This window comes from Trichoplax adhaerens, genomic scaffold (genome assembly GCF_000150275.1).
Source record: "Trichoplax adhaerens TRIADscaffold_3 genomic scaffold, whole genome shotgun sequence".
NCBI lineage: Eukaryota > Metazoa > Placozoa > Uniplacotomia > Trichoplacea > Trichoplacidae > Trichoplax > Trichoplax adhaerens.
This window is the reverse complement of record NW_002060945.1, coordinates 8,731,130-8,747,131: the sequence shown is the minus strand read 5'-3', so window position 1 is coordinate 8,747,131 and position 16,002 is coordinate 8,731,130. Positions and strand designations below refer to the sequence as shown.

General features: G+C 34.1%; 3 protein-coding genes across 3 annotated transcripts; 2 read left to right on the top strand and 1 right to left on the bottom strand.

Moving 5' to 3' along the window:
• Positions 1–349: 349 nt before the first annotated feature.
• TRIADDRAFT_55005 (uncharacterized protein) lies at positions 350–2,278 on the top strand (the record flags this gene model as incomplete). The annotated part of the gene is made up of 3 exons (XM_002111213.1): positions 350–794; positions 1,489–1,956; positions 2,250–2,278. The coding sequence occupies 3 exons, from the start codon at positions 350–352 to the stop codon at positions 2,276–2,278; spliced, it is 942 nt and encodes a 313-aa protein (XP_002111249.1).
• Positions 2,279–5,682: 3,404 nt separating this feature from the next.
• On the top strand, positions 5,683–6,229 carry TRIADDRAFT_55004 (uncharacterized protein; the record flags this gene model as incomplete). The annotated part of the gene is made up of 2 exons (XM_002111212.1): positions 5,683–5,982; positions 6,125–6,229. 2 exons carry the CDS (start codon positions 5,683–5,685, stop codon positions 6,227–6,229), a joined length of 405 nt encoding a protein of 134 aa, XP_002111248.1.
• Positions 6,230–10,586: 4,357 nt separating this feature from the next.
• TRIADDRAFT_55003 (uncharacterized protein) lies at positions 10,587–16,002 on the bottom strand (the record flags this gene model as incomplete). The annotated part of the gene is made up of 21 exons (XM_002110663.1): positions 10,587–10,755; positions 10,907–11,022; positions 11,123–11,244; positions 11,318–11,504; positions 11,596–11,668; positions 12,085–12,143; positions 12,224–12,319; positions 12,390–12,491; positions 12,580–12,678; positions 12,793–12,846; positions 12,939–13,067; positions 13,165–13,256; positions 13,351–13,449; positions 13,547–13,693; positions 13,769–13,838; positions 14,044–14,120; positions 14,215–14,319; positions 14,421–14,556; positions 14,988–15,046; positions 15,456–15,540; positions 15,772–16,002. 21 exons carry the CDS (start codon positions 16,000–16,002, stop codon positions 10,587–10,589), a joined length of 2,307 nt encoding a protein of 768 aa, XP_002110699.1.

Below are 16,002 nucleotides of genomic sequence, written 5' to 3'. Positions count from 1 at the left end.
ATAATATCGCACTATTTTATCACGAGATGGTTGTTGTCTTAACAATACTATCTAAATACAGAATTATCCATAATTCATTGCTTGCATTCATCTAGCGACCAATAATTAAATATGCACCCATTACATTGAACTTTACCGCTTAACTTGACTGGTAGAAAATAAAAAAACATATTTACCGTAATTATTTTATCCTTCTAAAAACAATGCATCCTCTGTCATACTATATATATAGACTTTGAATTGCATTATTATTTATAATTAATTAGTTCAGTTATCACAATATCTGGCAACTTTGCTTTCTTCAGATCGTTTAAAAAATTTCTGCTACTATCGTAATTTTTTCGAAATTATGTCGTCGCTACAAGCCTGGATTGTGTTGGTGATAGCATGTTGGTCAACTTGGCAAGCTAACTTAGTTATTGCAGGAGTTATTCAGTCAAATTTACAAACATTACCAGATCATCGAGAGAAATGGGCAAATGTTGCCTACAACTACATCTATTCTATCCAATGTCAGATGTTAATGAGCCATCGAAACTGTCGTAAATTTCGAGTCACCAAAAGATCTGATATGAACATTTATTTGGCATATCATCAAGGAAACTCCAGTTATCCAGAAAAATATCGTCTTGTATTGCCTCGTAAGCAGTATGAGAGTCAGAAATATTTGAATGATGCCATTATTGTCATCGATCCGTTTCCTAAGCTTTCCTTTGGTCATCGACTGTTCATATTTGCTATACACGGAAATTTGGGTCAAGTAGAATGTCGAGCTCGTCATGGCCAATACATTGGTATTGGCAATCATAGTGATTATTTAAAAAGAAGGATCTTCTACTTGACAGTGGCGTAATAAGCATAGGCGTATATAACCTTTGAAAATTGATCAAATTAAGCTTTTGATGTACAGTACAGTACATTTGTTAGGATAGATCATAAGCTATCGTAGACTGATAAAAAAAAAACCAGATACTTGGAATTCGAGTTAACAGTCAATTATAAATTTATCCTAGTCAAGCATGATGTAAACCTGGAAAAGGACAAGTACAATGTTATTGCTAATTCCGCCTACAAGTAATCAATGTATCGTAGTCGTAATGTCTATATACAGTATATATATATACATTGATCAAAATATCACCCTGGCAGCATATACGTAGAGTATTGCACGTATTAGTACTTTTTAACATTGCCTTTGAAGTCATAGCGGTCCAATTTCAACGCTATTTTTGACTAATGAGATTGCAAAGCGATTACTGTAAAAGCTCAACCACTACTAACTAGCTTGATCGACGATATTTAGTCGCCTTGAACTATTTTCACGCTCATTTTTTAAATTGTCTAATTTGACTTTGACATTTGAATTTGCTTTGTTTGTTAATGACAGTTCTGCAAACATATTCATTGAGTAGATAGAAAATTGTGCATCACTTGTTGGCAACGATTCAATTTTCACTTTATTCTCCTATGATTCAAATTGTAATGTAGGCAACAAAGAATGTTTAATTATGATTACCAAGAGCGAATGCCCTAACGAAAGAGAAAGCTATAAAGATTATAAACGACGTTGCGATACGGACATTTTGCCGCTGGTTTATTACGCCAACGACTTATATACTAGTCAACAATTATTGTGTTACAGTAATTTTTCTGGATTTGGTCAGTGTCGTGAAGTAGCACTAAGAGACGCTATTCCTACTCCTAAAGATTGCCAGAATTCGGGTACATGTCATTTAGGGAGAGCGTCTATTCAAGCTCAACGAACATTAGAATGTCCGAGGCAATATAATCCAACGGAGAACTATGCCATTCTATTATCGTCGGGATGGAATGATCAAACACTCTCCGTTCATGCCGAATCGAATGTAAGACGCATGTGGCAAGCACTGACTCGAGTTCATCGCTATCCTGTGAATCATGTACAGACATTTTTTGGCCATTATGGAGTCATTGATTGTAAGTACAGCATATTCACATCAACGTGACCACTGACCATACTTTCTGTTATGATCAAGCATTGTATCGTCTTAGTTCCAATGTGTTTTAGAACTATGCAGCAACTGCTATCCTTTTCTTGCTTTCAAACCCTATAGACACTGGTATTTTTCAATCTACAATAGACTCCGTCGATAGAACAGGAGTAGCATAGTCTATCGATCCCTTCTCTTTGCATCCAAAATATGCAGCAACTGCTATCCTTTTCTTGCTTTCAAACCTTATAGACACTGGTAATTTTCAATCTACAATAGACTCCGTCGATAGAACAGGAGTAGCATAGTCTATCGATCCCTTCTCTTTGCATCCAACACCTCAAAATACGAACGATCATAAGCTGATTCGATCCAATTATTCCAAGGTTTCATTTGAACAATTTAGCCTGAATAAGATTAAGGGAAAATTGGGGTTGCAAGTTTGTCCCAATCGAGCATTGCTTTGAGTGATCAAGGATCAATTTCAAGGCACCTGCTGTAGCCATAAAAAAAAAGAATAAAAAAGTAAGGAGAACCGCTATGGCTGTAGCGTATACGAGTGGTTCAATTGACGTGCCTGCAACGATCCCGATTGGAGTGACGCCTGAAAAATGCGTATTGACACCGATCGGCTGTGAGTCATTGATGACGAATGACCTTTTGTGTGGAGAAGCGTAGGATAAAACATCAGTGACCGATATACAATGTAGTGGAGTGAATTGCATCTGCGATTGAAGTTTGGTGAGTCATGGGTGACAAGGATAGATGAATGACTTGACAGATGTGAAGTTGTTTTACCTCTGATAACATTGATAACTGAATCGTCGTCCATTGACAAGATTGATTAGCATTCACGTCAACGTGATATCATCCAACAACATGTTGAGAAACGTCATTCAGTCACAAGTCATCACCAGTGCTTCATTCAGCCATGGATTACTAAAAAAAAAAAAGACCTACAACCCACGCGTCTAGTGGTTGCCTTAGCGCATCATTCATTGCCTCAACTTGAATGAAGCAAGACTAGAATTGTCATGCAACAGACGTGATCTAAAATAATATAATACTGTACTATTGAATTTCAGGTATCTAGTTTCCAAAGGTCCATCAGAGAGGACGCACTATTCCCATGTGACAGACGCGATCAAGAGAATGTTGTACCGTACAGTATGTCTAAGTTTGATCATCATCCTCCTCCTCCTACACTATCTTGCGACGTCAAATGCCAACCAATAACACCCTATCGGATAACATGCTAATCCACCAATAGAATATTGGATAGCATCACTATCTCTGTGTTGTATCACGTTATCGTCAGCCTACACGTCATTTCACAAATCATTCTTCTGTTGCGCTTCAACCATTTTCCAACCACAAAACAACTACCGGTTGTTTGTCACCCAAACTCCATGTGGTCAGCTATTCAATGACAATCATCCCATGTTTGCGATATTATTCGTATCGTATGCATGGGCTAATGTCTATCAAGGCCAAAGGGATAAATTACTTTCAAGAAAAACAGCCAATTACGTCTCAATATCCCGCCAATTGCTAATTTGATTGATGTTAATTCCATGTTTGCGATATTATTCGTATCTTATACATGGCCTAATGTCTATCAAGGCTAAATGAGTAGATTACTTTCAAGAAAAACAGCCAATTACGACCCAATATCTCGCCAATTGCTAATTTGATGGATGTTAATCCCATGTTTGCGATAGTGTGCGTATCGTATGCATGGGCTAATGTCTATCAAGGCCAAGGGATGAGTTGCTTTCAAGAAAAACACCCAATTACATCTCAATATCTCGCCAATTGCTAGTTTGATTGATGTTAATCCCATGTTTGCGATATTGTTCGTATCCGTGCATGTCTATCAAGGCCAAATGGATAAATTACTTTAAGAAAAACACCCAATTACGTCTCATTATCTCGCCATTTGCTAATTTGATGGATGCTAATCCCATGTTTGCGATAGTGTGTGTATCTTATGCATGGGCTAATGTCTATCAAGGCCAAAGGGATAAATTACTTTCCAGAAAAATACCCAATTACGTCTCGTTATCTCGCCATTTGCTAATTTGATGGATGCTATTTCAAATGAAGAAATAGACGTACGCGTACAATATAAAACTAACTAGATGTTCCAATAACCAACGGCTATTGGATCTTTGATTAATAGGACAATGATATTACCGATGTTTTTCTTAGCGCATGTTGATATACTCGTATATTAGATCATATAAGCTGTATCACTGGTGATTTTGTAATCTGTTGGCCAGTCAATATTTTCTACCTACAACTCCTAGGATACAACAGGAATTGGCGATAGTGTTAGCTATAAAATTTTCGAAATAACCATGCATCACAGGCTATACAACAAAGGTCGTGATGAAGACTATCGGCTATACTGCAGTAATGAACTGGAAATAACGTCTCTTCATTAGCGCAATAGTGTTACAATGTTTTTGCTATTAGCAACCAAAATAACTACAGTCAACACAATATTAAATTGACTTTAATCGATCGCCTATTCAATCAATACTAATTAGAATTAGAGAACAATCCAAATAGTTTACTGACGGATTACGTATACAATAGTAAAGATGAAATCAGTCAATATCAAACATACTGTACTCTACAGTACTACGTAAATCGGCCTTCATTTTTGTTTATTATTTGCTAATCTATGCGAGAAGATAATAAAGTCAATTATATAGCCAATCTGATCATACTGAGAAGATCCCACACGCTGTTTTTCAATAAGCTTAATTGAATAGAACAAGGACCATCGGAAATACGTGATACCTTCTACTAAAGATAGGGCAATATCTTGGACTATCTTTGCATTGGGAATATTTTACTGGCAAAGTAATCCCCTATTCCGCCTATAGACTGATTCATGAATTCACCCATGACAGTACTGTACTGTAAATAGCTCAAAAAGAAGCTGATCATAACCGCAGCCTATGCTTGATGATATCATTGTACGTATAATTAATGAACCAATGAAGGGTTGACATAGAACTTTTCAACCCACTCCGCATATTAAAAATTGGACAAGTTATTTGCAAACTTGGAAATCTCCCCATAGATCGCAACTGTAGGCATATAAATAAGTATAGCATAATCGAAGTCATTCTGTAGAACTTACCAGTATCCGTAATTCAACCAATTTCATATCCGTTATAATAATGATTTACTAAATCGCGTCGTTGATTCACATGTTTACGATAGATAGCTGTTGCGTTACCTCTTAATAGTTTATTAGGATCATAACCCTAACACTGAAAATAACGATAGCGACGGAGTTATTAACCTAGATAAATTTTGATATCATTAATTCGACAGAATCTCTAAAACTACTATTGCAGTATTTCACTTATGGCAGTCCTGTCATGTAAATAAGTTACCTGCATAGACCCTTTTGTTTCTTTTTCAAGGATTCTTCACAACGCTATTTTCCTAATTGATTGATACAATATATGAATTTTAGATCAAAAATAACTCAAAGCGTAGTAATATCTATTAATAATGTGTACATGCCTAACATAATTATATATTCCTGTCTATTTAACCAGTAAACGGTGATGGCAATCATATAGACACTGCAAGACCTGCTAATCGCGATGTATTTGTTAAAGATGCGATTAAAAGACTCTGCCAATTTTGCAATGTCTACACACTATTCATTTACATGAACAGTCCAACCATGAGTGATGGTTCAATATTAATGTGGGATCATGATGGACATGGTCAAGCTGAAAATTATGAACGTTATTCTCCTAGCGAAATTGTTACTTCCTTGATTCGATGCAGAAAAGCCAGATTAATTGTTTTGCTAATTGATCAAAGCTATGCCGGCATACTGGTGAAGAAAATCCGCCATGCTAAACTCGATAATGTTGCCGTCTATGCAGCCTCAGGTGTTGACGACTACAGCGATGGAAAATCTTTCACGGACCATTTCTTAAAAGCGAATGCCAGCTCGTGCATGTATAATATTTACTCGGTGAGTTTTTTCTTCACAGCTGTAGAAACTAAATATAATTTACTGCTTGTACGACTCACTCTTCCTTCATGACGCAGCAATATGCCTTCATTACCATTTTAAAATTAATAACATCTACTCTCCACGCAATGTCAACCTTTAGGCAACCCAGAAAATTATGAGATCTACTTTCTATGAACCTTTCAATGAATCTGGTAAAGTGGTTATGAGTGGCTTACCCTGCAGTAGCTATGTTAGAAATTTCTAGATTTTATAATATATGTTATTTAGGTAGGATGATTTTTAATTGCACAATGCACACCCTGTATTATTTTTCAAATGATGTAAAAGAACTAGCACAGTAATATTACTTCTATTATCGAATTTTCGATCATGCAAATATCTATTTCACATATTTTACAAAATTTCCGCTCTAATTATAGTAACAGGGTAGAGTTTTTGTAAATATAATTATGTACAGGGTACTAACATATTCAATAATTTACCGATGATCTTTCTCATTAATATGGGTGACATGATTACTTTTTAATAATTACGATTTTCTATTTGATTAATATGATTTTAAGGAACAGATTCTCGCTCCATTTATCAATTATTAATATTATTATTATTAAACAACGACACAAATGCCCAAATAAAAGTACTCTTGCCGTATTCAAGATTTATTATTACAACTCGCTTCCGGTAAAATTTTAAATAAAGTAACATGCGATGTACAGCTTACGATTTAGTTAAAATACCTGTGTTGTATATATACGAAGACGAGTGCATGTCTGCATGATATATTTATTTAGTAATGCAGTTTTTTCAATCTAGTTTTAATTTGATTCACCGTATAGCTTAAAACTATTGCGCTAAGGCAAAGCACAATAGCATTTCAGGTAAAAATCGAAACAAGCTACTAGAAACTGTCTGTATCGCCGTGCCTTGTCTGATACGTATAAATTTACCCTCGCCACATATCCCTCGTTATTAAATAAATTAAATTACAGCAGTATCATGCACAGTGAAAATTCATTGGCACATAACTATTTGTCATGAGCATTCTAACTTGCGCGCGTCCATTTATATGTATATGTTATATATGTATCCAAAACATCCTTAAATTATAGATTATGTATAATTTAATTTTGGATTGGTTTGCTTATGTAAAATAACCAATTGCTTATGAATTTTCTAAGGTAGGATGAGATAGTTGGATTCGTCACGTAATAGAAATTTTTTATACTAATTAAAAATTTGCACGTCAATATGGATAATATCACCGTTATTATTATCGCGCAAATTTACAGGTTCATAATAACTACAATTTATCTATGCCTAACTTATAGTAATAGTAGAAGACTATTACACAGTCATTACACTCTGCTTTAGTGATGTTACTTGCACTGCCCTCCGCACTAATCCAAAAGCTGGATATCCATGCGGCAAGCTTTCTTCTATGGATTGACCATTATTATATCTCTAAATTAAGTTTACCATACCATCTGCTGGTACGTCACTGCTTGAATATTAAGTCACTAAAGTTAGCGGTAAAGTAAATAAATACTGTGCGAGTAAATAATCGTAGCATCGTTATGATGCTTCTCAAGGTACAGCTTACAATTTTATGTAGAGCACGAGGTCAACGATAGATAGACGTTTTGCATTTATGAACTTTATCACAGTAAATGATTTAGTTTACTTTAGCCATCAAAGTATTTAGATGATGCTCTGTAGTTATCAAATAATTCGAACATGCCGTAAATGTACTGGTAAAATTATATTTACTATAATAAATTTTCGAGCAATAAAACCTATCGGTTCCGTAATCTGCTCCTTCAAACATTTCATCAACAATTAGTCAATTAATTTAATAACAGCCACATAATTAATTAAAATTTATTCATAGTTTTCGAAGATGCCGCATTATACTTATGACCTCATGGCAAAACAAATGCTGAATAATGTAGGAGTTAACTGAAACTTTACCATGCAGCGCAATATGCTACTTTGCCTCTTTACAAATCCATTCGCAGCTATTTCTAGCAATTTTATTTCTGTAATCAGCGGGCAATTAATCAATTATCTTCCCTGAAGTGGATATAACTCACTTCTGCATAACTAAATTAGTTAATTTTTAAGAGATAATGGCTGATTAGTAGTATCGATACTCACTTCTTGGCAATTAATCAACTTTTTCCCTCTGAAGCTATAGAACACCAGAGGAAAATATTTGTTTAACGGTAATTTTAAGATGTTTAGTACAAAGAATTTTCAAATCAATATCGATTATGCTACATTATCGTTAATGTATAAATGGAATATTGCTTATTACTGGTATATCGTAAGCTATAATTAATATAAATAGCAAGTCTGTTTTTAAAATTCTGATTTTCTGATAGTATTTATATAATATTAAAATATAATACCTTAACGCTTGCTACGTTACTAGGTAATACGAATACTGACAGCATTATTGATCAGGCCGAGCAAGTTTTGTTATTTTATTTCCCAAGCGATATTAATTAATCAATTAAATCAACTATCGGGAATATAACTAAAGTCAATATATAAACTAATTATCCAATAGTGCACTTCCCAAGATTTAAGGGTGGTACAGCATCCGAAAAACTCGGTTGGCTTGATTGACTTTCAGTAATTAGAAAAATTTTCTATAGAAGGGATAACAACTAGAATAGTACTGGTCGTAACATTAATTAAGATTAAGATAAATATTTATAATTATGATTTGGATCCTATTGGCCTTTAACCAAAAAATATCTATCTATATTAACTAATAACAATCGAACGAATGGTCTGATTTTAGAATGATAGAATTAGAGATTACGTGAAGTTGTGATTCTATATTAATTAGTAGCCATGAGCTGAGAAATATGATGTAATTAGCGTAATTGTTAATAATTTCAAATAAATACAGATGATGCAATTTAATTAATAATTAGTTGCAGTAACTTATGTATTTATGTATTTAAAACTAATTATCACTACAGGTATGAACATACGTATCAACAATAGTATTCATCCCGATTACTAGCCTTATGGTTTATCTTCTATTCTCGGTTACAGATATAGTATAGCTGATCAAAACTAATTATTTAGCCATGTTTAGAAGAGCGACTGGTGTGTTCTCTATACTGGTAAAATAATATATCAGACTATATGAAAATGTATACCGTAGAGTGAAATATTCCTAGTATACTGTACACTGATAGGTAGCAGGGTCTAAATTTCAAATGTAATGCTTTGCTTTACTAGATACAGCCTTCTTATCATGATATCTCGCGTATTGTCTTCTCATCACCAAAGAAATAAAAAATAGAACAGCCATAACCTCTATTATAATTATTAGAAACTTCGTTCATATCTTTATTAAATTATTCTTTAGTGTTTAAGAATTCGTTAATTGTAGAAACCATGAGAGACAAAAAAGCTAGATTTTAGATCTAATATTGTTCTGAGAATTTCGCCTATACTACTTTTTAGTTATTCTTAATCATGGCAAAGATAAGATAAGAAAGACGCCTCGCTTCTCCTTACTGCAGCATACTCTACGCTATTCCTAAAATCCTTTATATAATTTAGTATTCTATAGTGTTAATCTCATTATACGAGTAAGGTTAAGGTTAAAGATTGGCTACTTGTCCTTAATCAATTCTTTTATGATATTTTCTAGCGATTATTATAATTGCGAGAGTGTTTTAATTTAAGGTCATCAAGTCTAGGCAGGTGATGAGAGATTATGAACACATCAGAGAAGGAAATTTGAAGTCATGATAATATTGATTTATCATAATCGTATCAGTTGAGCATGATACTGTTGAGAACTTGATCTAAAATAGATCGTTTCTATTTGTAGCATCCTTCGAGGGAGCTAAACATTAGACATCGCATTTAAATATTAATAAAAGCCTGTACTGTACTTTATCGATGTATTCATCAAATCATTCTACTCAGTACTAGATTTGATACAACTGTTGCGGTCTGTATGAAATACGCAGTTCCTGGGACTAGCCTAAACATAACTATCGGGTAAATAAGATTTTAATAAACAATAAATCTTCTTAAATTACGGTAGCGCTTGAGTTTTTCTAATCTATCTATTTAGAATGCATTATTTGTATCACTAGCGTCCTTTGAAGGAGGCAAAACATTAGACATTACATTTAAATCTTAACAATAAAATTCTGTACATCATCGGTATATTCATCATTTCTACGTCGTATTAGCGATAGCTTAAAATCATTTAATTTTTCTTCGCTCTGTAACATTTATTGACATGATCGCTAAAACAGGATAATTTATATACAAAAAAGTCTTACGTAGGTTATTTTCGCTTGATTGAATCTTCATGAATGTATTTGTGAATGACTTAAAAGCGACATTGTTGAAAACTCACCAAGCAGCAATATAATGTATTAACTGAAGTCATTGTATGCTAATGTAAAAATACGAACAGAGTGGTCAGTACTACAGCAGCCAACTTGGAGTGTCTGATTCTCATATCCAGATTTAATCTCGCTTTTCATGTCTTTCGAAAGTGGTCTCCACCTGATCCTTTTCACCGTTAGTGAATGATTATAACTGATATACTTATTAAGGCGTCATAATCCAGTAAAATGCAAAGATAGTATACGAATAATGTAGGCGATACAGAAACTATTGAAAAGATACTTTTCGGGCAGTGAAAAACAGTTCTGCCAATGGGGCTGCACCAAATTCCACGTATAAAATTCGATTTTACCGCAATCAAGACCTATACAAAGGATGTACCTAAAAAGCGTTAAGTAAAATTGTATAATCATAGCTCTAATAATCACCAAATAGTACTGTACGGATTACGGAATAGGCCAATTATAAATTAAAAATACAAAAGGCTTATTGAAGGAGTTGTATCTGAGAGTATAACGAAATTGGAACTAACTTTCCACTTTTGCTGCATTCCGGAGCGAAATCCACTGCAGTAACTGAATCTGAAAGTTCTAATGCAACTGAAGCGGGAATCCAGGCATTGTTTTGTGATTGATGCCATATAATAACCTGAAGATGTAAGCATAAATTTAAAATGTAATGCGAATGCGCGTATCCCAGAATATTATACAAGTACTCCTTTTATATCACAATGATTAGTATGTTGTACCTTTTTATCTCTTGATGCGGTTGCAAAGTATTTATCGTCATGGGACCAAGAACAAGACCAGATAATACGTGAATGCTTACTGGTTTTGTAAGCGGCATGATAAACATTTTTACATGATATTCCTGTTTTAAGATATTACGCTTAGTTTGTTATATCTTTCTTGAGAAAAACAACAAGAAATTTTTGTCGCCTTACTATTACTCAATTTAGTAAATTGATGCAGTGACCAGCCGCGATCCCTTGATACCGATAACAACCAATCACCGTTATGTGAAAAAGCCATTTGAGTAACAGTCAAATTATGACATAATAAAGGTTCACAGGCTTGACGCCATGTCTGAGTATCCCAAATAATGATAGAAGCATGTTCGGGTTTGCGTGCCTTGTTGTCAAATTTCGACCAAAAGTTACTAACTATACAATTAATTGTAACAAAAAATCCATGTAATCGTATAGCAATATGATGAATAAACCTTGCAGGCTGAAGCAATAAGTTGCCTCTTTGGATTAGACGCTAGGCAAAACAGCTCATACGGATGTCCATACCTACAGTAAAATAACGAAGTTATGAAAATGAAGGAGTAGGAATGAAATGTTCAAAATTTATCAGACTATTACTATAAAAGAAATGAAAAAATACAGTACAATTTTTGAATTTCAGGCCAGAGTGTGTTCTGTTGTAAATATAATTCTGTTGGGGGTTCTACAAGTCGCATGTATAAAGTTAATAAATGGGATTATTAGATTAAAAGGAAGCTATACTAGGTACTGCACTTTAAATTTAGTAGTAATCTTAACCTTTAAGATCAACAGGTTTAAATGCGGTTGGTATCATGTTAAACCGGTCTGAAAAGTCTTCATTACTACTTGTAAGATTTTCTTGATCTGTAATCAACAATCTTTACATTTGAATCATTGCATACAAGACCAGGTATAACCACAAAATTGGCATACCGTCATACATTGCCTTGTTTGATAGGCCTAAAGATGGAACACTTGCCCCTAAAGCAGCTGTACTAGTCTTAAAATTAGATCGAATAGTTGTATCATTTTAATGTGAACCTGCAACCTAGATACATGCACAGTAAAGCTGATACTTACTACAACAGATGAAATTTTAAGAGATTCTAGTTGTACTCGGCTAATCTCCGACAAGGTATTGGAAAACAATTTTGGCGAATTGAATACACGAATAACCTAAGTGCAAATTAAAGTTTAATGAAGTGAATATTGTTAAGATAATATAAATAGTAATCGATCCAATTACTTTCTCCTCTCCGCCTGAGACAATTTGGTTACATTCAGTTAGCGATACGCATTGCATATCATATCCATGAATCTGTGGTCGCGCAATTTCGTGCCAGGACGACTGAAGATCAAGGAAATTGCTAAAATTAGTAATCGTAGATATACATATTTTGCAACTGAAGGCATGATGCATACGAAATGATATTTACTTCTTTCTGTTGTTGAATCCATGGTGCATGAACTCTAGTGGTTTGATCATAGCTAACAGTTACTAGGAAAGAGCCTTGTGATGCTTCCCAATCAAAATCCTGCCAATTAAATTAGTGCACTTTATGTTACGCCTTGAGTTGAATTCATATAACAGTAAAAAGCCAAACATGCTTTACTTACTGAAATGATAATAATAAGTACTGAACTAATACCTGGACTGGAGCAAAATGGCCAGTAACGGTCACTTGAGGCTTCCATTGTTCATCCTGTAATTGTAAAATTTTAGCGAGGGTTCTCAACGATAAAGTTATCATAGATAATCTTTACCAATAGCTGAAAATTTATAAATAATTTATACCTCGACTGAAGTATTTTTCCACACATGTAATCCTCCATCATAACCTTGGGCTAAAATTTCTTTCCCGTCAGGACTAAATATGCCACCGTAAAATCCTAAATTGTTACCGCCCATTGTACCAACTCTTACCTTGTTTATGTTATAAAAATGAGAATTAATCTATTGCAGCATGTGATAGTGTGCAAATAGAATAGGTCACAGTAAAGAGAAGATGTTTAACACGTACTTTATCCAACCACATCTCAGAATTTTTATCATATTCCCAAATAATCATTGTTTTATCCATTGATGCAGAAAGAAGGCGTAAGCGACGATGGGCTTTTAATTTGTATGAATGAAAAAACGGTAAAAAAATTGAAGCATTAGCCTGGTGTAATACTTAGTTATTAGAGCATGTTCAATTTAGAATCACCATCTTCTATAACAGGATACCAATTCACACTGTAGACCATGTCTTCATGGCTACTTAGGACAGAATCCAATGTTACTACGTAGTTTTCTTCAGAATCGCCTGAAAAATAGTTGTTAAAATTCAAGATATGAAATTTAAATTGTTCTATCGGATACAATAGTAGATTTAAATGCAAAATTGACGTCACAGATCTTACCGTATTTCACATGAAAGATATTTTCCTTTAGTTTGATCTCATCGTCTGATTTGTGTGCATTATCACCGGGATCATTTGTAGATACGATTTTCCATATTCTTATATAGGCATCTTCAGCACAACTTGCTAATAATATGTTCGTATCATCTATTGACGAGGTAGTAACAATTATAGGTACTAAGAAATTAATCAATATAAGTATTAAGAACTGCCACTACTGACCTCCGTGGCCAAAGCTTAAATCGCGTATCCAATTTTCGTGACCACTTAAAGATAATACTTGTTGAAATTCCTGAATAGACCATGTAAATTAAATGTTATCATTAATAAATGGTATATTTTTCGATGTAATGATACAAAAGCATTGACTAATATTTTCAATTTACAAGTAGAATAAACACAGTAAGCCGACGTTGCATAAATTATAGAATCTACTTATTTGTTGTCATAAATAATGGTTATAAGTTTACATATGTAGCTTAAAAGATACATCATACCAGTTTGTTATCGTTGTAGTTGCCGATATATAGGTTAACTTTACAGTTTTCGCGTGTTGTTGCCATTAAGTAGTTAGCTGAAGAGTAGCACATAGAATAATCAGTAATAACTACTACGAGATTTTAACATAAGGTAATATATAATTTATTGCAGTCTGAATCGGTTGATACCATTTTGATTATTCTTATTAATTGACGATTGTAGCGTTGTTAAAGCTACTGCTAGTATAATTCCATGGCCACAAGAAATAGTTTGAATACGTTCGAAATTCTCATCTATTGATAATAATTATATTCCGAATCATGAGATTTAAGAGTTTCAGAAAAATGGATAGTAATGTTGCATCGAAGATATTGCTAATAAAGTTTAGAATCACCTGTATTATTTCTGCACCAAATGTTTAAGGTAGAATCTGTCGCAGCTGTTGCTAGTAGCAGTTTATTTGCATTATGCAACGTTGCGATACAAGTTATGGCTCCCGTATGACCTGATAGTGTCGACTTTACTTTCCACTGCAAGCAAATTTGAGTTTATTAAAGTCAAGCATTAATGAGATGTAATACATAACTGCATTCATGCCGAATAAGGATACTCATATAGTACTGTAGTCTCAATACTTATATGGTAGTTGTGTAGTGTACGAGTATATTGTAGACAGTCAATGGTCGCTCTTTGATTTACTGTAATACAGTCAAAACGATAGCGAAGTTATTTAAAGTGCAAGTAAAGCAAACTTACTGTTTCTGCTTACTGATATCTATGTTCTGCTATCTACAGAATTGTAAATAAGTTTTGGTACAGCATTTGAAGCATGTTACATCTTGGTCTACTAGCGTCTATCGCAAGATGGCTAAAAGACTGTTGCATCATCCATGATAGTACGAAAAGTAAGTTCAGTATAATCCATTACAAGCTGCAATTACTTGTATAGAGATTTGTTTACCTGATTGTTTTGCAGATGCCAATTCAAGATGTTATGATCCGCTGCGCCAGATAACAATTCTGTAGAATAGAGAGATATATCGCGTAGCTACACATTACTCCATGCGATCAAATGCTTGCATTTACTATCCTCGTATGGTAGGCAAAGGAAAATGTATTGATAGAAATAGTAGCTTGACTATAACGTAGTATAGTCATTCTGGCCATTCTCTAATCCATGTGTATTGTGATGTATTCAATGTATATGTATGATTTTCTACTAAGAGAATGTTTCAATCTACAGTACTGTATGATAATAATCGTACTTACTTTTTATAATGGATACAAATGAGTTATACGATCTGAGATACCTACTCTATTGTAGTCTGGACATTTATACGCGTAGTATACTGCATGATGGAGCTAGAAATTTGGGTATTTTCTATGCTTGTTATTATCATCAATAACAAAACTATCCAGTTAGTCATACCGTATTGAGTAAGCCATTTGACACAGTTTACACGAGCTGAATGGCCATTTAAGCTCGCTTCAGCGAAACCAGCATGCATTTCATTCTATAATAATAAAGCACAAATTAAAAGGTTTCATTGGTCGATCCATGTGTAAGTGCCTATCTGGCTAGGATGATGACTGACACCGAGAGCAATATTGATTATCTTCAAGTTTATCTTAGCATGAAAACAAAGTTAAAAAGGATGTGGAAAATCGAATTTTATCCAATAGAAAGTGAATTTGCAAAATGGTATGAGTCCATTTTATCTAGCAGCAATTTTTGAACAACTAACTTGTTGTCGATATAATACGATCGAGTTACATCCTCCGTATGCGATGAGACCATTGGTTGACCAACTTATGCAATTAGGACTGCGATTCACTCCTATACTAAGATAGGACATGGATATATTGCCGTTGTCGTCGGCATCATTTGGATTAGTTTGCTTCGACATGGCTGGCAGGGATCGAGTGGCACCTTGGGCAGCTCGCATTAGCTCATTAAGCCAAATGCCATCGCGCAT